Here is a 26,791-nt window from a genome sequence, read left to right on the forward strand (position 1 = left end):
TCTGTGGCCGACGTGAGTAAGACATTTAAACGTCTTAACCCTCTCAAGGCTCCCAGACGCCATCCCTAGCCGTGTCCTCAGAGCATGCGCAGACAAGCTGACTGGTGTGTTTACGGACATATTCAATCTCTCCCTATCCCAGTCTGCTGTCCCCACATGCTTCAAGATGGCCACCATTGTTCCTGTACCCAAGAATGCAAAGGTAAATTAACTAAATGACTATCGCCCCATAGCACTTACTTCTGTCATCATGAAGTGCTTTGAGAGGCTAGTTAAGGATCATATCACCTCCACCTTACCTGATACCCTAGACCCACTTCAATTTGCATACCGCCCCAATAGATCCACAGACGATGCAATCTCCATCACACTGCCCTATCCCATCTGGACAAGAGGAATACCTATGTAAGAATGCTGTTCATTGACTATAGCTCAGCATTCAACACCATAGTACACTACAAGCTCATCATTAAGGTCGAGGCCCTGGGTCTGAACCGAGCCCTGTGCAATTGGGTCCTGGACTTCCTGACGGGCCGCACCCAGGTGGTGAAGATAGGAAACAACATCTCCACTTTGCTGATCCTCAACACTGGGGCCCCAGAAGGGTGTGTGCTCAGCCCCCTCCTGTACTCCCTGGTCTCCCATGACTGCGTGGCCATGCACACCCCCAACTCAATCATCAAGTTTGCAGACGACCCAACTGTAGTAGGCTTGATTACCAACAACGACGAGACAGCCTACAGGGAGGAGGTGAGAGCTCTGGGAGTGTGGTGACAGGAAAATAACCTCTCACTTGTCAACAAAACAAAGGAGGTAATTGTGGACTTCAGGAAACAGCAGAGGAAGCACCCCCCTATCCACATCGACGGGACAGCAGTGGAGAAGGTGGAAAGTTAAGTTGGCTTGTCACCTAAGACCCTCACAAACCTTTACAGATGAAACAATTGAAACCATCCTGTCGGGCTGTATCACCACCTGGTACGGCAACTGTACCGCCCACAACCGCAGGGCACTCCAGAGAGTGGTGCGGTCTGTACAACGCATCACGGGGGCAAACTACCTGCCCTCCAGGGCACCTACAGCACCCGATGTCACTGCCTGTTCACCCCACTATCATCCAGAAGGCGAGGTCAGTACAAGTGCATCAAAGCAGGGACCGAGAGACTGAAAAACAGCTTCTATCTCAAGACCATAGACTGTTAAATAGCCATCACTAGCACAGAGAGGCTGTTGCCTACATACAGACTTGAAATTATTGGCCATTTTAATAAATGGTTACTATAATAATGTCACTTTAATAATGTTTACATATCTTGCATTACTCATCTCATGTGTACAGTTGAAGTCAGAGGTTTACATACACCTTAGCCAAATACATTTAAACTTAAATTTCTTTCATCACATTCCCAGTGGGTCAGAGGTTTACATACACTCAATTAGTATTTGGTAGCATTGCCTTTAAATTGTTTAACTTGGGTCAAACGTTTCAGGTAACCTTCCACAAGCTTCCCACAATAAGTTGGGTGAATTTTGGCCCATTCCTCCTGACAGAGCTGGTGTAACTGAATCAGGTTTGTAGGCCTCCTTCCTTGCACATGCTTTTTCAGTTCTGCCCACACATTTTCTACAGGGTTGAGGTCAGGGCTTTGTGATGGCCACTCCAATGCCTTGACTTTGTTGTCCTTAATCCAATTTGCCACAACTTTGGAAGTATGCTTGGGGTCATTGTCCATTTGGAAGACCCATTTTCGACTAACCTTTAACTTCTTGACTTGAGATGAGATGTTGTTTCAATATATCCACATAATTTTCCTCCTCATGAGCCATCTATTTTGTGAAGTGCACCAGTCCCTCCTGCAGCAAAGCACCCCCACAACATGATGCTGTTCTTCATCTTGCAAGCGTCCCCCTTTTTCCTCCTAACATAACAATGGTCATTATGGCCAAATAGTTATATTTTTATTTCATCAGACCAGAGGATATTTCTCCAAAAAGTATGATCTTTGTCCCCATGTGCAGTTGCAAACCATAGTCTGGCTTTTTTATGGCAGTTTTGGAGCAGTGGCTTCTTCCTTGCTGAGCGGCCTTTCAGGTTATCTCAATATAGGGCTTGTTCTACTGTGGCTATAGATTAGGATAGAGAACACTCTAAAGTTTCCAAAACTGTCAAAATATTGTCTGTGAGTATAACAGAACTGATATGGCAGGCGAAAACCTGAGGAAAATCCATCCAGAAAGTGCTGTTTTTCTGAAACTACTCTTTTCCATTGCAAGCCTATCCTCCATTTAAAGGGATATCAACCAGATTCCTTTCCCTATGGTTTCCACAAGGTGTGAACAGTCTTTAGACATAGTTTCAGGCTTTTATTTGGAAAAATGAGCTGTCCTCAGATGTGTGCATGCGCGAAACCTTTTCTTTCTCTGTTCTATTGAAAAGGCTACAGTCCGGGTTGAAATATTATCGATTATTTATTGTAAAACAACCTGAGGATTGATTATAAAAAAACGTTTGACATGTTTCTACGAACTTTACGGATACTATTTGGAATTTTCATCTGCCTGTCGTGACCGCACGAGCCTGTGGATTACTGAACAAAATGCGCCAAATGGAGGTTTTTGGATATAAAGAGAATCTTTATCAAATAAAACAAACATTTAGTGTAACTGGGAGTCTTGTGAGTGCAAACCTACGAAGATCATCAAAGGTAAGTGATTAATTTTATTGCTTTTCTGACTTTCGTGACCAATCTACTTTGCTGCTAGCTGTTTGTAATGTTTTGTCTGCTGAGAGCTGTCCTCACATAAACGCTTGGTTTGCTTTCACTGTAAAGCCTTTTTGAAATCTGACACACCGGCTGGATTAACAACAAGTTAAGATGTGTTTTGGTGTATTGCACTTGTGATTTCATGAAAATGTAATCTTTTTAGAAATTTAATTTGAATTTGGGGCTCTGCAATTCACCGGATGTTGACGAAAACTATCCCGCTAAAGGGATCTGAGTCAATAACACAGCATTTTCTGTTTTGAACATTGATAGAAATGGACAATCTAAACATCCACAGACACTGTTAACAAACAGAGACAAATCACACAGACACTGTCTGAGACTTACACACAGGGAGACTGGCTCATGAATGGATGGAGAGAGAGAGAGAGAGAGAGAGACAGAAAGAGAGAGAGAGAGAGAGAGAGAGAGAGATAGAGAGAGAGAGAGAGAGAGAGAGAGAGAGGAGGTGAAGCAAGGGAGCGAGAGGAAAGAGAGAGAAATAGAGGGAGAGAAAGAAGGAAAGATAGGTAGGTAGAGGGAGATACAGAATTAGAGGAGAGAGATGGTTTCTCATCCTTCCCATGAAGTCCTGACCCTGGCATTAAAAAGGATTATAAACTTTCATGGCGGCAAGGATCTTTTTCTATTCCTCTCTTTTTGTCTGAAATATGCCAAGTCGAGGCAGATTAGGAAGAGAAGGGAGAGAGAGAGGGTGAGTGGGGGAGAGTAAAGGGGGGAGAGGCAGAGATAGAGGGAGGGGGATAGAGAACTAGATAGACAGGGGGAGGGAGGAAAAAGAGAGAGAGAGGAAGGGAATGAAAGAGGGAGTAAAAAGAGAGAGGGGGACACAGAGGGAAGGACTTCATCCCTTTCTGTAAACGAGGGACTGGACACATGCCAGGAATCATTTCCACACCACTGTTCCCTGCACTACTGCTCAGATTAACACTGCAGATGTTGGACATGGCATGACTTTATTCATGTTTTGCCTGTCATGCAACACCCAGAGCTATCTGTAAAACAACACATTTCACCACAACTATCTGGTGTATGTGACAATAAAACATCTGTATATATACATACAGTGGGGCAAAAAAGTATTTAGTCAGCCACCAATTGTGCAAGTTCTCCCACTTAAAACGATGAGAGAGGCCTGTAATTTTCATCATAGGTACACTTCAACTATGACAGACAAAATTAGGGAAAACAATCCAGAGAATCACATTGTAGGATTTTTAATGAATTTATTTGCAAATTATGGTGGAAAATAAGTATTTGGTCAATAACAAAAGTTAATCAAAATACTTTGATATATACCCTTTGTTGGCAATGACAGAGGTCAAAAGTCTTCACAAGGTTTTCACACACTGTTGCTGGTATTTTGGCCCATTCCTCCATGCAGATCTCCTCTAGAGCAGTGATGTTTTGGGGCTGTTGCTTGGCAACACAGACTTTCAACTCCCTCCAAAGATTTTCTATGGGGTTGAGATCTGGAGACTGGCTAGTCCACTCCAGGACCTTGAAATGCTTCTTAAGAAGTCACTCCTTCGTTGCCCGGGCGGTGTGTTTTGGATCATTTTCATGCTGAAAGACCCAGCCACGTTTCATCTTCAATGCCCTTGCTGATGGAAGGAGGTTTTCACTCAAAATCTCACAATACATGGCCCCATTCATTCTTTCCTTTACACGGATCAATCGTCCTGGTCCCTTTGCAGAAAAACAGCCCCAAAGCATGATGTTTCCACCCCCATGCTTCACAATAGGTATGGTGTTCTTTGGATGCAACTCAGCATTCTTTCTCCTCCAAACACGACGAGTTGAGTTTTTACCAAAAAGTTATATTTTGGTTCCATCTGACCATATGACATTCTCCCAATCTTCTTCTGGATCATCCAAATGCTCTCTAGAAAACTTCAGACGGGCCTGGACATGTACTGACTTAAGCAGGGGGACACGTCTGGCACTGCAGGATTTGAGTCCCTGGCGGCGTAGTGTGTTACTGATGGTAGGCTTTGTTACTTTGGTCCCAGCTCTCTGCAGGTCATTCACTAGGTCCCCCCGTGTGGTTCTGGGATTTTTGCTCACCGTTCTTGTGATCATTTTGACCCCACGGGGTGAGATCTTGCGTGGAGCCCCAGATCGAGGGAGATTATCAGTGGTCTTGTATGTCTTCCATTTCCTAATAATTGCTCCCACAGTTGATTTCTTCAAACCAAGCTGCGTACCTATTGCAGATTCAGTCTTCCCAGCCTGGTGCAGGTCTATAATTTTGTTTCTGGTGTCCTTTGACAGCTCTTTGGTCTTGGCCATAGTGGAGTTTGGAGTGTGACTGTTTGAGGTTGTGGACAGGTGTCTTTTATACTGGTAACAAGTTCAAACAGGTGCCATTAATACAGGTAACGAGTGAAGGACAGAGGAGCCTCTTAAAGAAGAAGTTACAGGTCTGTGAGAGCCAGAAATCTTGCTTGTTTGTAGGCGACCAAATACTTATTTTCCATCATAATTTGCAAATAAATTCATAAAAAATCCTACAATGTGATTTTCTGAAATGTTTTTCTCATTTTGTCTGTCATAGTTGAAGTGTACCTATGATGAAAATTACAGGCCTCTCTCATCTTTTTAAGTGGGAGAACTTGCAAAATTGGTGGCTGACTAAATACTTTTTTGCCCCACTGTACATACATACATACATACATACATACATACATACATACATAAACAGTATCAGTCTACATTGTAGAATAATAGTGAAGACATCAAAACTATGAAATAACACATATGGAATCATGTAGTAACCCTAAAAGTGTTAAACAAATCAAAGTATATTTCATATTTGAGATTCTTCAAAGTAGCCTTTTGCCTTGATGACAGCTTTGCACAGTCTTGGCATTCTCTCAACAAGCTTCATGAGGTAGTCACCTGGAATGCATTTCAATTAACAGGTGTGCCTTGTTAAAAGTGAATTTGTGGAATTTCTTTCCTTCTTAATGTGTTTGAGCCAATCAGTTGTGTTGTGACAAGGTAGGGGTGGTATATAGAAGATTGAAAGTTTTACCAAATAGGGCAAAGTCCATATTATTGCAAGAACAGCTCAAATAAGCAAAGAGAAATGACAGTCCATCATTACTATAAGACATGAAGGTCAGTCAATCTGGAAAATTTCAGTGCAATCAAAAAAAAACATCAAGCGCTATGATGAAACTGGTTCTCATGAGGACCGCCACAGAAAAGGAAGACGAAGAGTTCTCTGCTGCAGAGGATACGTTCATTAGAGTTAACTGCACCTCAGATTGCAGCCCAAATAAATGCAGAGTTCAAGTGACAGACACATCTAAAATATCAACTGTTCTGAGGAGATTGCGTGAATCATTGCTGCAAAGAAGCCACTGCTAAAGGACACCAATAAGAAGAAGAGACTTGCTTGGGCCAAGAAACACAAACAATGGACATTAGACCGGTGGAAAACTGTCCTTTGGTCTGATGACTCGAAATTTTAGATTTTTGGTTCCAACCAGTGTGTCTTTGTGAGACGCAGAGTAGGTGGTTCCCACCTTGAAGCATGGAGGAGGAGGTGGGATGGTGTGAGGGTGCTTTGCTGGTGACAGTAATTTATTTAAAATTCAAGGTACACTTAACCAGCATGGCTACCACAGCCTTCTGCAGAGATACGCCATCCCATCTGGTTTTTGCGCTTAGAGGGACTATCATTTGTTTTTCAACAGGACAATGACCCAACACACTACCAAGCTGTGTAAGGGCTATTTGACCAAGAAGGAGAGTGATTGAGTGCTGCATCAGATGACCTGGCTTCCACTATCACCGGACCTCAACCCAATTGCGATGTTTTGGAATAAGTTGGATTGCAGAGTGAAGGAAAAGCTGCCAACAAGTGCTCAGCAATAATGGAAACTCCTTCAAGACAGTTGGAAAAGCATTCCAGGTGAAGCTGGTTGAGAGAATGCCAAGAGTGTGCAAAGCTGCCATCAAGGCAAAGGGTGGCTACTTTGAAGAATCTCAAATGTAAAATATATGTTTATTTGTTTAACACTATTTTGGTTACTACATGATTCGATATGTGTCCAAACTTTTGACTGGTACTGTATATATATATATATATATATATATATATATACACACACACACTACCATTCAAAAGTTTGAGGTCACATTGAAATGAAAGCAATTTTCTGTCCATTAAAATAACATCAAATTGATTGGAAATACAGTGTAGACATTGTTAATGTTGTAAATGACTATTGTAGCTGGAAACGGCTGATTTTTAATGGAATATCTACATAGGCTTACAGAGGCCCATTATCAGCAACCAACCATCACTCTTGTGTTCCAATGGCACGTTGTGTTAGCTAATCCAAGTTTATAATGAGCAAAAGAACACAGACACTTGACAGAGGAAGATTGGAAAAGTGTTATGGACAGACAAATCTAAGTTTAAGGTGTTCGGATCACAAAGAAGAACATTCGTGAGACGCAGTAAAAATAAAAAGATGCTGGAGGAGTGCTTGATGCCATCTGACAAGCATGGTAGAGACAACGTGATGGTCTGGGGGTGCTTCGGTGGTGGTAAAGTGGGAGATTTGTACAGGGTAAGCGGGATCTTGAAGAAGGAAGGCTATCACTCCATTTTGCAACGCCATGCATGCCATACCCTGTGTACAGCGCTTAATTGGAGCCAATTTCTTCCTACAACAGCACAATGGCGCAAAGCACAGCTCCAAACTATGCAATAACTATTTACGGAAGAAGCAATCAGCTGGTATTCTGTCTATAATGGAGTGGCCAGCACAGTCACCGGCTCTCAACCCTACTGAGCTGTTGTGGGAGCAGCTTGACCGTATGGTACGTAAGAAGTGCCCATCAAGACAATCCAACTTGTGGGAGGTGCTTCAGGATTATATTTCCTATTCATTTTGCAACTCATTTCATGTATGTTTTCATGGAAAAGAAGGACATTTCTAAGTGACCCCAAACTTTTGAACAGTAGTGTATATACACACACATATACATATATATATTTTTTTGCTATCTATATTGAAGAGGAAACAAGCCGAGGGAGGATAGCAGGTTTGTATAGGAAGTGAATCATTAAAAAGCACACTTATTCATATGCAGCATTTCCCTAGATGTTGTGATAACCTACCTAACTATCTTAAAGCATGTTCATTTCCTACAGTAAATAGTCACACAAGGGACAAAACCTCACCTGAGAAGTGCACACATAAATCATGAAGTGACTGTAATAGGATTGTTCAGAAAATTCAAATACATTATATGAAGCATTATCTGCATTATTCACAATATTGTTAATTCTGCTGGTCAGGGCTCGGATGGGTGAGAGCCTGAGAATGGCGTGGGAGGGTGATTGGAAGCGTGGGATGCTACAGTAGCTTAGTTTACTGTGTGTGCATGTGTGTGTGTGCGCGCGGTGGCTCTGAGGACCAGGCAGACCTACTGATATCCTGCTTTGTCTAGGTTACCATGGAAACGAAGTGTGGCGCCAGGCCAACCGGCTTCCATTGACAAGACCATAAAGGAGGAGAGGAGAGGAGCTTTATAGTCTTTTAGATAACGCACAGAAAACCGTCAAAACCAACACATGGTTGCACTATGACACATTCTACTTCACCAACGTGGGTGACTAGGACAACACCATGTGTGGATGAATCTGTCTGAAGTACCTATTGGTCATATGAAGGGTCTAACATCTGATTCCTTTCACAGCATCACAATCACAAAGTAGTGTTCAACAGCAACTGATAGGATGACTAATCAGTCATTCAATACAGCCACGTAAATCAGTATAATAAACAATTCTACTTCACCAATGTGGGTGACTGTATGTAGCCTTCCACGTAGGATCTCACTTGTGGTGCCTACTGATCATGTGAAGAAATATCAGATCTGATATTAAATCACAAAGTAGTATTCAATAGCTTACTGTACAGTAAGGTGGTCTGCATTGCAGTCAATACAAAAGCACATACCAGCACATAAAAGGGGGATACTTACTCAGAAGAGTCTATAAAGTATATTCCAAGTGCTCCAATGCTGAGAGCGAAGACGAGCACGACCTAGAGAGAGAGAGAGAGAGGTACAGAGATTAGTTTTAGAATGCAAACATGTAACATAGAATACGATATAGCAATAATTATCATTCGGCACATTTAAGTGTCAGTCATTCTCACACACACACAAATTGCAGCCCTGTTTCCAATATTCCTGTGGTTCAACATCCAACACATACAGCAATCAGATCATGTTATAATACCTCTCCACTGCTGAACTCTGAGATTGTGGACATTCCCCATACTGTAATATTGTCCTGTATGGCTCAGTTGGTAGAGCATGGCTCTCACAACGTCAGGATTGTGGGTTCAATTCCCCGGGGACATCCATCCATAAAAACATATGCACGTATAGCTAAGTCGCTTTGGATAAAAGCGTCTGCTAAATGGCATACATTACTGTAATGTGTGTGTCATAATGAGTGCCATAATAGACAAGGTTGTTGTCATCTGTCATCAAACTGTGGCTGGTCTCACAGCCTTAAAGAATGGACATTCTTCAAAGCAAGGGCTATTGTAAATCCTGAATAATAAAAGCAGGCCAATGAATACAGTGTAAGTGAAGTTGAGTGGTATTCATACAAAAGGGAAAGGAAATACACTACACATCTGTGAACCAAACCTTAAAGGGTGATTGTATGAGAAGGAGGGTTGCGGGAAAGGCTGTTGTTGCGGGAAAGGCTGTTGTGACTGCCTTAGTTAATGCAGAGTCATGGGTTGTATTGTACCTGATGCCATTATGCCTCAGGTGTCGGCCATCACACACACGGTACCGCAGCCCCATCAACATCCCTCTACAAATCAGCTGAGTTGTAATGTGAAGACAGGGTGGGGGGGGGGGGTATATGAGGAATGGCACTTGTCATTGACATCTAACATGCTGTTCACACAGAGACCACCTCCTGAAAACAGTTCTCAAAAAATGGGTAAAAGGATAGAGGGAGACTAAGAGTGAAAAAGAGGGAAATGGGAGAGTGAAAAAGAGGGAAATGGGAGAGTGAAAAAGAGGGAAATGGGAGAGTGAAAAAGAGGGAAATGGGAGAGTGAAAAAGAGGGAAATGGGAGAGTGAAAAAGAGGGAAATGGGAGAGTGAAAAAGAGGGAAATGGGAGAGTGAAAAAGAGGGAAATGGGAGAGTGAAAAAGAGTGAAATGGGAGAGTGAAAAATAAGGCTAGAGAATTGGCTGGGCAACCGCTAAAATACTGTTCTCTTGAACAACTAGCAATCAACATTATCATCATGAAGAGGCCTGCTTTATTACACATGGCTGAACCCACTATATTAAAACAACCTGACTGAGAAAGATATACTATCGTTACCCTACTAGCCCTTCTCCCTATTCAGCCACCACACAATAGACATCCCCTGTCCTGCATGATTGCACCATTCATTATAAATGACGGGGGCCTGATTATTTTCATGCTATGGCTCTTTGGATTGATCTACTACATTGTCGTTGGCCTAATGAAAAAAAATAACATGTATTTTTAATGGAGTCTCTTTGTATGGGAGATGATGGGGTCCATAGAGCGAGTCTGGTTGAGGTTAGTGATAGCCAAGCGTAGTGGTAGCTAGTGTAGTGCTGTAGTGCATGACTGGAGTGCCGTCAGGTTAGCGTAGAGTTAGAGCAGCGCTAGCAAAGGTAGAAGGGAAGCTTGATTCAATGCCAGCCACTTTGACAACATCAAGATCTCTTTACTGTGATAAGACTGAACGAATGTCATCGAGAAGGCTGCCACACATGACGTTGACAGGATCACTGTGGGAGTCAAATGTATCAGCTGATCTGATTCCAACTAAAGATTCAAACAGCTTTTAAAAAAAAAAAATATGTAATGGCTATAATTGATTGAATTTGTACATCCTACTAGCAACCCGCAACACAACTACTGTCAACGGTTGATGTCAGGATACTGTATAGGATTTTCCCCACAAGAGGGCAGAGTTAGCTAGTAGTGAGTGTGTGTTCTCTGCACACAGTGGATATCCAGGCCATGCAGGTTGGAGCTATTAACACACACAGACACACACTCAGTCTCTTCACTCAGGGAACAACCAGGGACATCACATCAGTGCGACAGCTGAAACGGTTTCCACACAAAATGAAAAGGGGAGGGATGTCAGTGTAGCCTACGTGAGTCACTGTGGGGATGCTGTCCTTGACACAGTCCTCTGATGACATACATGTAGGCAGTCCTACTGTACCAACACAGAATGCAAGTACATAAATGGAACACACACATACACGCAGGCACACACAGACGCAAATACTAATATTTCCTTGATGCTAATCTGTGACATTTCCGTGATGCTCATCTGTGTCCTCATCTGTGATGAGAGAGGGAGAGAGAGCGAGAGAGAAGAGAGAGAGACAAAGACAGAGAGAAAGAAAGGAAAGACTGAGGGGTAGTCAACCAACCAGTTGGTTGGTTGCTGGAAAGCTTGCCAGTGAGTGGTGAGCACCCAGAGATGAGATCTGAGGAGATAAGAGGAGTAGACATCTTCCACTGACCCAGTTACTCATCTGTGAATGCTGCATGGCTGCTCGCTAACACTAACTAGTGCTAGCCATCGTGTCTGTCTGAGTGTGTGTGTGTGTGTGTGTGTGTGTGTGTGTGTGTGTGTGTGTGTGTGTGTGTGTGTGTACGCGTGCACGTGTGTGCGCACTGTTTCAGATAACCAGTGCTAGCCATCAACCTCAAACCCATAAACTCCAAAGACAGGAGCACCACTGTAAATCATGACTGATTCCAAAAGACAGGGGAAACCTACAATGTGGGGACATCCCCATCGCCTACAGACTACAAATAGAAACCCAGCTGTAGGCCTGACAAGGACTGGGAAATGTAGTTTTATCAGTAGTCATAAAATATAACATTCTATGGGGTTAGTGAATGCTTGTTTTGAGAATTAAAACACTTGAATCAGAGTATGGTTATCTGAGCATTTAAAATGTTGGTTATTTTGCAGATGCTCTTATCCAGAGTGACTTACAGTTAGTATATTCATCTGAAAGCAGCTATGAGAGACAACCTTATCCAGAGTGACTTACAGTTAGTGTATTCATCTGAAAGCAGCTATGAGAGACAACCTTATCCAGAGTGACTTACAGTTAGTGTATTCATCTGAAAGCAGCTATGAGAGACAACCTTATCCAGAGTGACTTACAGTTAGTGTATTCATCTGAAAGCATCTATGAGAGACAACCGAATCTCATAGTCAGAGCAAGCACATTTTTTCCTCAATAAGTAGCTATCAGCAAAGGAAAGTGGGATACCTTTTCAGAATGTATTCAACTGAAATGTGTCTTCCGCATTTAAACCAACCCCTCTGAATCAGAGGGGAACAGTGCCTTGCTCCGGGGCAGAGCGGCAGATTATTACCTTGATTTTGATTAGATCCAGCAACCTTCCGGTTACTGACCCAACGCTCTAACCACTTGGCTACCTGCAAAGACAGTGCTAGTAAGAAAAGACAAGTGTAAGTGTTAGTTAAAGAAAGGCAAGGGTGTTCCTTTTTTTCTGTACTTCTGGTGAGGTATTGCAGATAAAGAAAACCTATGTACTGTATTTACATATATTTACAACAGTAGAAGCCAGTATTGGAGCTTTAAGCAAGACATTTTAACTCAACACAGAGAGTTTGATTCATACATCCATGTCCATGTTTACTGTGCTAAATGTGTTCCTACGTAATGTTGTTTTCCGCTAGGTTATGTCCTGACCAGTGACTGTACTATAACTCTGACTAAAGGTGTAAAAGAGCTGTTGCCACAAATTCAACATGGGGTTAGTTAGACCGTGCCCACATGTATGTGTAAGTGTGTGGTTTCAGGTTCCAGCACCGCAAGCAGCTAGCTGTCTAGAGCATATCGGACTGTTAGCTGAAGAGGCCCATCACTATACCTATTTTGCCAATTGGCCTGGACCCTTTTACTACACGGAGCACTGCTGATCCATCACGACTGGTCTGCCGACGTAACCGCACGATGGGGCTACAACAGACTTCTTCTGTCCCTCTAAGGCCCTTCTGCTAGCTTGCTATCCCCGGCCTGCTAGCTGTCTGAATCGCCGTGTCTCCATCCCGCCTAGCTACTCACTGGACCCCTATGATCACTCGGCTACACATGCCTCTCCCTAATGTCAATATGCCTTGTCCATTGCGGTTTTGGTTAGATATTATTGCCTTATTTCACTGTAGAGCCTCTAGCCCTGCTTAATACGCCTTAGCTAACCCTTGAGTTCCACCTCCCACACATGCAGTGACCTCACCTGGTTTAAATTATGTTTCTGGAGACAATATATCTCTCATCGTCACTCAATGCATAGGTTTACCTCCACTGTATTCACATCCTACCATACCTTTGTCTGTACATTATTCCTTGAATCTATTCTACCGTGCCCAGAAACATGGTCCTTTTACTCTCTGTTCCAAACATACTAGACGACCAGTTCTTATAGCCTTTAGCCAACCCTTTTATCCTACTCCTCCTCTGTTCCTCTGGTGACATAGAGGTTAATCCAGGCCGTGCAGTACCTAGCTCCATTCCCCAGGTGCTCTCATTTGTTGACTTCTGTAACTGTAAAAGCCTTGGTTTCATGCATGTTAACATTAGAAGCCTACTCCCTAAGTGTGTTTTACTCACTGTTTTAGCACATTCTGCCAAGCCCGGATGTCCTAGCCGTGTCTGAATCCTGGCTTAGGAAGACAACCAAAAACCCTGAAATTTCCATCCCTAAATATAACATTTTCCGACAAGATAGAACTACCAAAGGGGGCGGAGTTGCAATCTACTGAAGAGATAGCCTGCAGAGTTCTGTCTTACTATACAGGTCTGTGCACAAACAATTTGAGCTTCTACTTTTAAAAACCCACCTTTCCAGAAAGAAGTCTCTCACTGTTGCTGCTTGCTATAGACCACCTTCTGCCCCCAGCTGTGCCCTGGACACCATATGTGAATTGATTGCCCCCCATCTATCTTCAGAGCTCGTGCTGTTAGGTGACCTAAACTGGGACATGCTTAACACCCTGGCCATCCTACAAAATAAGCTTGATGCCCTCAATCTCACACATATTATCAATGAAACTACCAGGTACAACCCCAAATCAGTAAACACAGGCACCCTCATAGATATCATCCTAACCAACCTGCACTCCAAATACACCTCTGCTGTCTTCAACCAGGATCTCAGTGTTCACTGCCTCATTGCCTGCGTCCGTAATGGGTCGGCGGTCAAATTACCACCTCTCATCACTGTTAAACGCTCCCTAAAACACTTCAGCAAGCAGGCCTTTCTAATCGCCCTGTCCTGGGTATCCTGGAAGGATATTAACCTCATTCCATCAGTAGAGGATGCATGGCTATTCTTTAAAAGTGCTTTCCTCACTATCTTAAATAAGCATGCCCCATTCAAAAAATTTAGAACCAGGAACAGATATAGCCCCTGGATCACTCCAGACCTGACTGCCCTTGACCAGCACAAAAACATCCTGTGGCGTACTGCATTAGCATCGAATAGCTCCCGCGATATGGAATTTTTCAGGGAAGTTAGGAACCAATATACACAGGCACTTAGGAAAGCAAAGGCTAGCTTTTTCAAACAGAAATTTACCTCTTGTAGCACAAACTCCAAAAAGTTCTGGGACACTGCAAAGTCCATGGAGAATAAGAACACCTCCTCCCAGCTGCCCACTGCACTGAGGCTAGGAAACACTGTCACCACCGATAAATCCACGATAATTGAGAATTTCAATAAGCATTTTTCTACGGCTGGCCATGCTTTCCACCTGGCTACCCCTACCCCGGTCAACAGCCCTGCACCCCCCACAGCAACTTGCCCAAGCCTCCCCATTTCTCCTTCACCCAAATCCAGATAGCTGATGTTCTAAAAGAGCTGCAAAATCTGGACCCCTACAAATCAGCCGTGCTAGACAATCTGGACCCTCTCTTTCTAAAATTATCTGCCGAAATTGTTGCAACCCCTATTACTAGCCTGTTCAACCACTCTCGTATCATCTGAGATCCCCAAAGATTGAAAAGCTGCCACGGTCATCAGCCTCTTCAAAGGGGGAGACACTCTAGACCCAAACTACTACAGATATATATCTATCCTACTCTGCCTTTCTAAGGTCTTCGAAAGCAAAGTTAACAAACAGATCACAGGGCATTTCGAATCCCACCGTACCTTCTCCACTATGCAATCTGGTTTCCGAGCTGGTCATGGGTGCACCTCAGCCACGCCCAACGTCCTAAACGATATCATAACTGCATTCAATAAGAGACAATACTGTGCAGCTGTATTTATCGACCTGGCCAAGGCTTTCGACTCTGTCAATCACCACATTCTTATCGGCAGACTCAACAGCCTTGGTTTCTCAATTGACTGCCTAGCCTGGTTCACCAACTACTTCTCAGACAGAGTTCAGTGTGTCAAATCAGAGGGCCTGTTGTCCGGACCTCTGGCAGTCTCTATGGGGGTGCCACAGGGTTCAATTCTCAGGCTGACTCGCTTCTCTGTATACATCAATGACACCGCTCTTGCTGCTGGTGATTCTCTGATCCACCTCTACGCAGACGACTCCATTCTGTATAGTTCTGGCCCTTCTTTGGACACTGTGTTAACTAACCTCCAGACGAGCTTCAATGCCATGCCAAATTCCTTCTGTGGCCTCCAACTGCTCTTAAATGCAAGTAAAACTAAATGCATGCTCTTCAACCAATCGCTGCCCACACCTGCCCGCCCGTCCAGCATCACTACTCTGGACGGTTCTGACTTAGAAATACCTAGGTGTCTTGTTAGACTGTAAACTCTCCTTTCAGACTCACATTAAGCATCTCCAACCCAAAATTAAATCTAGGCTTCCTATTTTGTAACAAAGCATCCTTCACTCATGCTGCCAAACATACTCTCGTAAAACTGACTATCCTACCGATCCTTGACTTCGGCGATGTCATTTACAAAATAGCCTCCAACACTCTACTCAGCAAATTTGATGCAGTCTATCACAGTGCCATCCGTTTTGTCACCAAAGCCCAATATACTACCCACCACTGTGACCTGTATGCTCTCGTTGGCTGATCCTCACTTCATATTTGTCGCCAAACCAACTGGCTCCAAGTCATCTATAAGTCTTTGCTAGGTAAAGCCCCGCCTTATCTCAGCTCACTGGTCACCATAGCAGCACCCACTCGTAGCACGCACTCCAGCAGGTATATTTCACTGGTCACCCCCAAAGCCAATTGCTCCTTTGGTCGCCTTTCCTTCCAGCTCTCTGCTGCCAATGACTGGAACGAATTGCAAAAATCACTTAAGCTGGAGACTCATATCTCCCTCAGTAACTTTAAGCACCAGATGTCAGAGCAGCTCACAGATCACTGCACTAGCCTACCTGGTTAAATAAAGGTTAAATGAAATATAATAAAAAAATGGATCAGCTCTCACATGACACACTCATACTACATTATGCAGTACATATCGCACTCGATAACACACTCGAAACGCATACAGTTCCAGTCAACGTTTGGACACACCTACTCATTCCAGGGTTTTTCTTTATTTTTACTGTTTTCCACATTGTAGAATTAATAGTGAAGACACCAAAACTATGAAATAACACATATGGAATCATGTAATAACCAAGAAAGTGTTAAAAAAATCAACATATATTTTAGATTCTTCAAAGTATCCACCCTTTGCCTTGATGACAGCTTTGCACAAGCTTGGCACTCTCTCAACCAGTGTCACCTGATTCACTCAGTCTCCTCTGAACAGTTGATGTTGAGATGTGTCTTTTTTGGTTAAAACATGATTCCATATGTGTGATTTCATAGTTTTGATGTCTACACTATTATTCTACTATTATTCTACAATGTAGAAAATAGTACAAATAAAGAAAAACCTTGAATGAGTAGGTGTGTCCAAACTTTTGACTGGTACTGTCCATACACACACCCTTACCCTGGTTTGTTGACTGCTTGACTAGCCCATATTCATTCACTCTACGTACGATATGCAACACCCAAAGCCACCGAGCAGCAAACCAGGCTAACAAACTGCCTACCCTTCAAATAGACCACAATATAACAGGCTAAGGGTTTCAACTGCTAATACAATCCAATATAGCTGCCGAATCAACAGAACACAAGATCTTTGGTCTGAAACAAATCCACGAGCTAGCCTGGATTCTACACTAAATATCCCTTGACTATTGTTTCAATGGAGCAATATTTAGTCAGTGTGTATTCCAGGCTACAAACAAGTTATAAAGTGAGCCTGGAATCCTCACTAAATATTCCTTAGTTCCTTAATATTGTTTCAACAGAGCAATATTGAGTGTAGATTCCTTCCAGGCTACAAATGAGCGGCAGTTAGTCTTACCCAGACTCTTCCAGGCTAACAGAGAATTCGTTTAGACTTGTGATTTTCTTGACTCGTCCTAAGTGCACTTCCTGACAAAGCGCATGCAGGACCCAGCTGACAGGTGATGTGGGTTGATGTAGAAAATAATCACTTCATGTTTCGGGTGAGTCGACAGGTTGGCTAGGAAATCAAAAGGACTGTGGTGCAGAGTAGACATGTCAAAGTCAGTTCAGTTTAGTTCATGCAGATAGGCTCCTAACAGTCAGACCTACATACTAGCCCAAGCTGCACTCAAACACACACAAACAGGGCTCTGAAATAACTTTGCCTATTTTTTTTTATTTTTTTATTTTTATTTCACCTTTATTTAACCAGGTAGGCTAGTTGAGAACAAGTTCTCATTTGCAACTGCGACCTGGCCAAGATAAGGCATAGCAGTGTGAACAGACAACACAGAGTTACACATGGAGTAAACAATTAACAAGTCAATAACACAGTAGAAAAAAGGGGAGTCTATATACATTGTGTGCAAAAGGCATGAGAAGGTAGGCGAATAATTACAATTATGCAGATTAACACTGGAGTGATAAATGATCAGATGGTTATGTACAGGTAGAGATATTGGTGTGCAAAAGAGCAGAAAAATAAATAAATAAAAACAGTATGGGGATGAGGTAGGTGAAAATGGGTGGGCTATTTACCAATAGACTATGTACAGCTGCAGCGATCGGTTAGCTGCTCAGATAGCAGATGTTTGAAGTTGGTGAGGGAGATAAAAGTCTCCAACTTCAGCGATTTTTGCAATTTGTTCCAGTCACAGGCAGCAGAGAACTGGAACGAAAGGCGGCCAAATGAGGTGTTGGCTTTAGGGATGATCAGTGAGATACACCTGCTGGAGCGCGTGCTACGGATGGGTGTTGCCATCGTAACCAGTGAACTGAGATAAGGCGGAGCTTTACCTCGCATGGACTTGTAGATGACCTGGAGCCAGTGGGTCTGGCGACGAATATGTAGCGAGGGCCAGCCGACTAGAGCATACAAGTCGCAGTGGTGGGTGGTATAAGGTGCTTTAGTGACAAAACGGATGGCACTGTGATAAACTGCATCCAGTTTGCTGAGTAGAGTGTTGGAAGCAATTTTGTAGATGACATCGCCGAAGTCGAGGATCGGTAGGATAGTCAGTTTTACTAGGGTAAGTTTGGCGGCGTGAGTGAAGGAGGCTTTGTTGCGGAATAGAAAGCCGACTCTGATTTTTAACAGCTCGAGCTGTTTTGCAAGGAGGAATGGGAAAACATTTCAGTCTCTCGGTGTGCAAAACTGATAGAGACATACCCCAAGCGACTTACAGCTGTAATCGCAGCAAAAGGTGGCGCTACAAAGTATTAACTTAAGGGGGCTGAATAATTTTGCACGCCCAATTTTTCAGTTTTTGATTTGTTAAAAAAGTTTGAAATATCCAATAAATGTCGTTCCACTTCATGATTGTGCCCCACTTGTTGTTGATTCTTCACAAAAAATACAGTTTTATATCTTTATGTTTGAAGCCTGAAATGTGGCAAAAGGTCGCAAAGTTCAAGGGGGCCGGATACTTTCGCAAGGCACTGTAAAAGCCTTGGAACGGTGTTATCATTGGCTCGAAGCAGTTTCCATCATGGTTAAATCCATGACGGGTGCACGTGCAGAAGTGCACACATTATGAGAAGGGTACATAATCGGGACCATCTAGTACCAAGAAAAGTCATTCATAGGGAACATCTACTGTGATATATCCTATTCACTGGGATTGTCAATAATGTATAGAGTAGTATTGGGCATTCAATAAATCGTATTTATGTATGACTGTAAGATAATACTGATTAATTAAGGAAAATATATGCACAGTAATACACAGTAGGTGTTTACATTGTATAATGACAGGAGCATATGGAGCCACAAGCTGCCCAGTGACGCAAGCCTAGCAGACGAGCCAAAGGACTATGCTCGATTCGAGGCAAGCAACACTGAACCAGTATGAGAGCACCAGCTGTTCCAGATGACTGTGTGATCTCGCTCTCGGTAGCCGATGTGACTAAGACTTTTAAACAGGTTAACAACCACAATGCCAACTCTCTCCCGATTTCTTGGTTGGGTAGAATATCCCTCTTGAAAATGAACATTTTACCTAGACTACTTTACCCAATCCAAATGATCCCAGTATTACTCTCCAATAAGGTAATAAAGGATGTAAATGGATGGCTAAGTTCCTTTATATGGAGTAAACGCAAGCCAAGACTTAAGATGGCAATATTGCAGCTGCCAAGTTCTATGGGCGGCTTGGACCTGCCCAATATCAGGTTCTATCAATGGTGTGCCCACCTTTGTTATATTTCTGACTGGATCACAAATGATGACTCCTCTATTTGGTTAGACATTGAGACTTCTCTTTCAAAATACCCCTTACAGGATCTTTTATTTTTCAGAAGTTTCAAGTCTGTAGAAGATCACTGCAATAATCCCGTTACACTTAACACACTCAAAGTATGGAGGTCAGTTCAACGCTTCCTGGGAAGGTCCAAACTAACCTCTGCTCTTACCCCAATTCTTAACAACCCAGATTTCAGTCCTGGATTGCTGGATGCTGGCTTTAACTTTTGGCTTAATAAGGGCATACGCAGGCTAAATGACTTATTTGCTGATAAGATTTTGTTGTCATTTGAGCAGATGGTCGAGAAATATCGACTCCCAAAGCAGGACTTTTTCTGCTTCCTACAAGTAAGACATTATATTCTGAAGAGCACCACCTTAATTGGTAACCCTGATGTGTCTGTCATTGATTGAAAGAATGCTTTTTTTCCCACAAAGGAAAATGTCTGTAAGTCAGTTTTATGATACTTTAAGGTCCTTTTCTGCTGTCAACACACAGAGGGTGAAACAAGTGTGGGAGAAAGAAATGTCTGTTACTATTGACGAAGAGATGTGGGAGGACATTTGGAGATATGCAAAAACAATATCTATATGTAATCGTACTAGAGCAATCCAATTAAGAATAATACACAGATTGCATATATCCCCAAATCGCAGACATGCTTTTAGCCCCACTTCCTCTTCCCCTCAGTGTCTTAAATGCTAAATTAATACAGGCACCCTAACACATTGTTTATGGTCATGTACCAAAATACAAAGATACTGGTCTGGTGTTCTGCAAGAAATTGAAAAGATCCTAGGGGTTGATCTAGAATTGGACCCAGTTTCTTTACTGTTAGGTCTCCCTAGTAGGCATGTTACTTCTGTGGGTAAAAGGAGGCTTTACAACATCCTTACCTTCGCAGGGAGGAAAAACATCCTTTTACAGTGGATTAGTGATAAGGTTCCTTCTATTAAAGATTGGCATAAGATACTATTTGAATGGGTGCCTTTGGAATATCTGACATGTACATTGCATTCTAAAACAGACCAGTTCTACAAAGTATGGGAACCTTATCTAAATTACCTAGAACCTATATCAGGTATCAGGTATTATGCTGCAAGGATTCTGGTAGAATGGCGGGGATCTATGTATTTCAGAACTACACTGTACGTTCCATGTGTGGAACCTAACCTCTTGGTTTAAGCTGAGCTTTTTTGTTTAATTTCTGTTTGTAAGTTTGTTTAAAATGTATGTATTGAGAGACGCAATGATGGTGATGGGGTGAGAGAAGCACCGAGCGGGAAGAGGAAAATGGTGTACGTATGTATGGGTGTGTATGTATGTGTGTGCGTACGCGTATATGTGTGTATATGCATGAGTGTATGTATATGTATGGGTGTGTGTATGTATGTATGTATATGTGTGTGTGTATATATATATATATATATATATATATACACACGTGTAGATATGTGTAACTGGGTGCTGTTTTTCTTGTTTTTTTTTCTGTGTGCTTTGTCTCTGTTGTTGTATCTCTTAATATGGGTGAAAATTGTGAAATTCCAATAAAAATACTGTTACAAACAATCACAATGCCGCAGGGCCAGACGGATTACCAGGACGCGTACTCAGAGCATGCGCTGACTAGCTGGCGGGTGTCTTCATTGACATTTTCAACCTCTCCCTGACCCAGTCTGTATTACCTACATGTTTCAAGCAGACCACCATAGTCCCTGTGTCCAAGAATGCCAAGGTAACCTGTCTAAATGATTATTGCCCCATAGCACTCACATCTGTAGCCATGAAATGCTTTGAAAGGCTGGTTATGGCTCACAACACCATCATCCCAGACACCATGGACCCACTCCAATTCGGATACCGCCCCAACAGATCCACAGATGACGTAATCTCTATTGCACTCCACACTGCCCTCTACCACCTGGACAAGAGGATGTTAGAATATGTTAGAATACTGTTCATTGACTACAGCTCAGCGTTCAACACCATTGTGCCCTCCAAGCTCACCACTAAGCATAGGACCCTGGGACTGAACGCCTCCCTCTGCAACTGGATCCTGGACTTCCTGTCAGCCACCCCTCAGGTGGTGAGGGTAGGAAACAACACATCTGCCACCCTGACCCTCAACAGGCCCCTCATGGGTGCGTGCTTTGTTCCTCCTGTATATGAAATAAATGTTGTGGATCTTAATGTTTTTCCTCATAATCCTAGACTATTGGACCACCATTTTATTACGTTTGCAATTGCAACAAATAATCTGCTCAGACCCCAACCAAGGAACATCAAAAGTCGTGCTATAAATTCACAGACAACACAAAGATTCCTTGATGTCCTTCCAGATTCCCTCTGTTACCCAAGGACGCCAGAGGGAAAAAAATCACTTAACCACCTAACTGAGGAACTCAATTTAACCTTGTGCAATACCCTAGATGCAGTTGCACCCCTAAAAACTAAAAACATTTCTCATAAGAAACTAGCTCCCTGGTACACAGAAAATACCCAAGCTCTGAAGCAAGCTTCCAGAAAATTGGAACGGAAACGGCGCCACACCAAACTGGAAGTCTTCCGACTAGCTTGGAAAGACAGTACCGTAGAGTATCGAAGAGCCCTTACAGCTGCTCGATCATCCTATTTTTCCAACTTAATTGAGGAAAATAAGAACAATCCGAAATTCCTTTTTGATACTGTCGCAAAGCTAACTAAAAAGCAGCATTCCCCAAGAGAGGATGGCCTCTAAACCTTCAAGCTGCATACTGGACCCTATTCCAACTAAACTACTGAAAAAGCTGCTTCCTGTGCTTGGCCCTCCTATGTTGAACATAATAAACGGCTCTCTATCCACCGGATGTGTACCAAACTCACTAAAAAAAAAAAAAAAGTGGCAGTAATAAAGCCTCTCTTGAAAAAGCCAAACCTTGACCCAGAAAATATAAAAAACGATCGGCCTATATCGAATCTTCCATTCCTCTCAAACATTTTTGAAAAGGCTGTTGCGCAGCAACTCACTGCCTTCCTGAAGATAAACAATGTATACGAAATGCTTCAGTCTGGTTTTAGACCCCATCATAGCACTGAGACTGCTCTTGTGAAGGTGGTAAATTACCTTTTAATGGCATCAGAACGAGGCTCTGCATCTGTCCTCGTGCTCCTAGACCTTAGTGCTGCTTTTGATACCATCGATCACCACATTCTTTTGGAGAGATTGGAAACCCAAATTGGTCTACACGGACAAGTTCTGGCCTGGTTTAGATCTTATCTGTCGGAAAGATATCAGTTTGCCTCTGTGAATGGTTTGTCCTCTGACAAATCAACTGTACATTTCGGTGTTCCTCAAGGTTCCGTTTTAGGACCACTATTGTTTTCACTATATATTTTACCTCTTGGGGATGTCATTTGAAAACATAATGTTAACTTTCACTGCTATGCAGATGACACACAGCTGTACATTTCAATGAAACATGGTGAAGCCCCAAAATTGCCCTCGCTAGAAGCATGTGTTTCAGACATAAGGAGGTGGATGGCTGCAAACTTTCTACTTTTAAACTTGGACAAAATAGAGATGCTTGTTCTAGGTCCCAAGAAACAAAGAGATCTTCTGTTGAATCTGACAATTAATCTTAATGGTTGTACAGTCGTCTCAAATAAAACTGTGAAGGACATCGAAGTTACTCTGGACCCTGATCTCTCTTTTGAAGAACATATCAAGACAGCTTTTTTCCATCTATGTAACATTGCAAAAATCAGAAACTATCTGTCCAAAAATAAAAAATTAATATATGCTTTTGTCACTTCTAGATTAGACTACTGCAATGCTCTACTTTCCGGCTACCCGGATAAAGCACTAAATAAACTTAAGTTAGTGCTAAATACGGCTGCTAGAATCCTGACTAGAACCAAAAAATGTGATCATATTACTCCAGTGCTAGCCTCCCTACACTGGCTTCCTGTCAAAGCAAGGGCTGATTTCAAGGTTTTACTGCTAACCTACAAAGCATTACATGGGCTTGCTCCTACCTATCTCTCTGATTTGGTCCTGCCGTACATACCTACACGTATGCTACGGTCACAAGACGCAGGCCTTCTAATTGTCCCTAGAATTTCTAAGCAAACTGGAGGCAGGGCTTTCTCCTATAGAGCTCCATTTTTATGGAATGGTCTGCCTACCCATGTGAGAGACGCAAACTCGGTCTCAACTTTTACGTTTTTACTGAAGACTCATCTCTTCAGTGGGTCATATGATTGAGTGTAGTCTGGCCCAGGAGTGTGAAGGTGAGCGGAAAGGCTCTGGAGCAATGAACCGCCCTTGCTGTCTCTGCCTGGCCGGTTCCCCTCTTTCCACTGGGATTCTCTGCCTCTAACCCTATTACAGGGGCTGAGTCACTGGCTTACTAGGGCTCTTTCATACCATCCCTAGGAGGGGTGCGTCACTTGAGTGGGTTGAGTCACTGATGTGATCTTCCTGTCTGGGTTGGCGCCCCCCCTTGGGTTGTGCCGTGGCGGAGAACTTTGTGGGCTATACTCGGCCTTGTCTCAGGATGGTAAGTTGGTGGTTGAAGATATCCCTCTAGTGGTGTGGGGGCTGTGCTTTGGCAAAGTGGGTGGGGTTATATCCTTACTGTTTGGCCCTGTCCGGGGGTGTCCTCGGATGGAGCCACAGTGTCTCCTGACCCCTCCTGTCTCAGCCTCCAGTATTTATGCTGCAGTAGTTTATGTGTCGGGGGGCTAGGGTCAGTTTGTTATATCTGGAGTACTTCTCATGTCCTATCTGGTGTCCTGTGTGAATTTAAGTATGCTCTCTTTAATTCTCTCTTTCTCTCTTTCTTTCTCTCTCTCGGAGGACCTGAGCCCTAGGACCATGCCTCAGGACTACCTGACATGATGACTCCTTGCTGCCCCAGTCCCCCAGTCCACCTGGCCGTGCTGCTGTTCCAGTTTCAACTCTTCTGCCTGTGATTATTATTATTTGACCATGCTGGTCATTTATGAATATTTGAACATCTTGGCCATGTTCTGTTACAATCTCCACCCGGCACAGCCAGAAGAGGACTGGCCACCCCACATAGCCTGGTTCCTCTCTAGGTTTCTTCCTAGGTTTTGGCCTTTCTAGGGAGTTTTTCCTAGCCACCGTGCTTCTACACCTGCCTTGCTTGCTGTTTGGGGTTTTAGGCTGGGTTTCTGTACAGCACTTTGAGATATCAGCGGATGTACGAAGGGCTATATAAATACATTTGATTTGATTTGATATGTACTCCCTGTTCACCCACGACTGCATGACAGCGCACGACTGATCACCGACAACGATGAGAACATCTTTAGAGGGGACGTCAATGACCTGGCAGTGTGGTGCCAGGACAAGCTTTCCCTCAACATCAGCAAGACAAAAGAGCTGAAAGTGGACTACAGGAAACGGAGGGCTGAGCACTTCCCCCATTCACATCGACGGGGCTGCAATGGAGTGGATCGAGAGCTTCAAGTTCCTCGGTGTCCACATCACTAAGGAATTAACATGGTCCACACACACCAACACAGTCATGAGAGCATCTTGACTGGCTGACTCACTGCTTGGTATGGCAACTGCTTAGTTAACTAAATAGTTAACCAAATAGCTACCTGGACTATCTGCATTGACCCTATTAGCACTAACTATTTTGACTCATCACATATTCTGTGGCTACTGTTAAATATCTATCCTGTTGCCTAGTCACTTTACACCTACCTATATGTACAGTGCCTTTGCGAAAGTATTCGGCCCCCTTGAACTTTGCGACCTTTTGCCACATTTCAGGCTTCAAACATAAAGATATAAAACTGTATTTTTTGTGAAGAATCAACAACAAGTGGGACACAATCATGAAGTGGAACGACATTTATTGGATATTTCAAACTTTTTTAACAAATCAAAAACTGAAAAATTGGCCGTGCAAAATTATTCAGCCCCTTTACTTTGAGTGCAGCAAACTCTCTCCAGAAGTTCAGTGAGGATCTCTGAATGATCCAATGTTGACCTAAATGACTAATGATGATAAATACAATCCACCTGTGTGTAATCAAGTCTCCGTATAAATGCACCTGCACTGTGATAGTCTCAGAGGTCCGTTAAAAGCGCAGAGAGCATCATGAAGAACAAGGAACACACCAGGCAGGTCCGAGATACTGTTGTGAAGAAGTTTAAAGCCGGATTTGGATACAAAAGATTTCCCAAGCTTTAAACATCCCAAGGAGCACTGTGCAAGCGATAATATTGAAATGGAAGGAGTATCAGACCACTGCAAATCTACCAAGACCTGGCCGTCCCTCTAAACTTTCAGCTCATACAAGGAGAAGACTGATCAGAGATGCAGCCAAGAGGCCCATGATCACTCTGGATGAACTGCAGAGATCTACAGCTGAGGTGGGAGACTCTGTCCATAGGACAACAATCAGTCGTATATTGCACAAATCTGGCCTTTATGGAAGAGTGGCAAGAAGAAAGCCATTTCTTAAAGATATCCATAAAAAGTGTCGTTTAAAGTTTGCCACAAGCCACCTGGGAGACACACCAAACATGTGGAAGAAGGTGCTCTGGTCAGATGAAACCAAAATTGAACTTTTTGGCAACAATGCAAAACGTTATGTTTGGCGTAAAAGCAACACAGCTGAACACACCATCCCCACTGTCAAACATGGTGGTGGCAGCATCATGGTTTGGGCCTGCTTTTCTTCAGCAGGGACAGGGAAGATGGTTAAAATTGATGGGAAGATGGATGGAGCCAAATACAGGACCATTCTGGAAGAAAACCTGATGGAGTCTGCAAAAGACCTGAGACTGGGACGGAGATTTGTCTTCCAACAAGACAATGATCCAAAACATAAAGCAACATCTACAATGGAATGGTTCAAAAATAAACATATTCAGGTGTTAGAATGGCCAAGTCAAAGTCCAGACCTGAATCCAATCGAGAATCTGTGGAAAGAACTGAAAACTGCTGTTCACAAATGCTCTCCATCCAACCTCACTGAGCTCGAGCTGTTTTGCAAGGAGGAATGGGAAAACATTTCAGTCTCTCGATGTGCAAAACTGATAGAGACATACCCCAAGCGACTTACAGCTGTAATCGCAGCAAAAGGTGGCGCTACAAAGTATTAACTTAAGGGGGCTGAATAATTTTGCAATTACCTCGTACCCCTGCACATCGA

General features: G+C 43.1%; 1 protein-coding gene across 9 annotated transcripts in view; it reads right to left on the reverse strand.

Annotated features, from left to right (window-relative positions):
* LOC139382040 (potassium large conductance calcium-activated channel, subfamily M, alpha member 1a) overlaps positions 1 to 26,791 on the reverse strand; it is a 288,548-nt gene that overhangs the window by 124,633 nt on the left and 137,124 nt on the right. For all 9 annotated transcript variants that reach the window (XM_071125988.1, XM_071125986.1, XM_071125985.1 and 6 more), the window contains exon 3: positions 8,796 to 8,857. In XM_071125988.1, coding sequence (XP_070982089.1) covers positions 8,796 to 8,857 — 62 coding nt within the window. The remainder of the gene's footprint in view (positions 1 to 8,795; positions 8,858 to 26,791) is intronic.

The sequence above is a fragment of the Oncorhynchus clarkii genome, chromosome 23 (assembly GCF_045791955.1).
Source record: "Oncorhynchus clarkii lewisi isolate Uvic-CL-2024 chromosome 23, UVic_Ocla_1.0, whole genome shotgun sequence".
Lineage (NCBI taxonomy): Eukaryota > Metazoa > Chordata > Actinopteri > Salmoniformes > Salmonidae > Oncorhynchus > Oncorhynchus clarkii.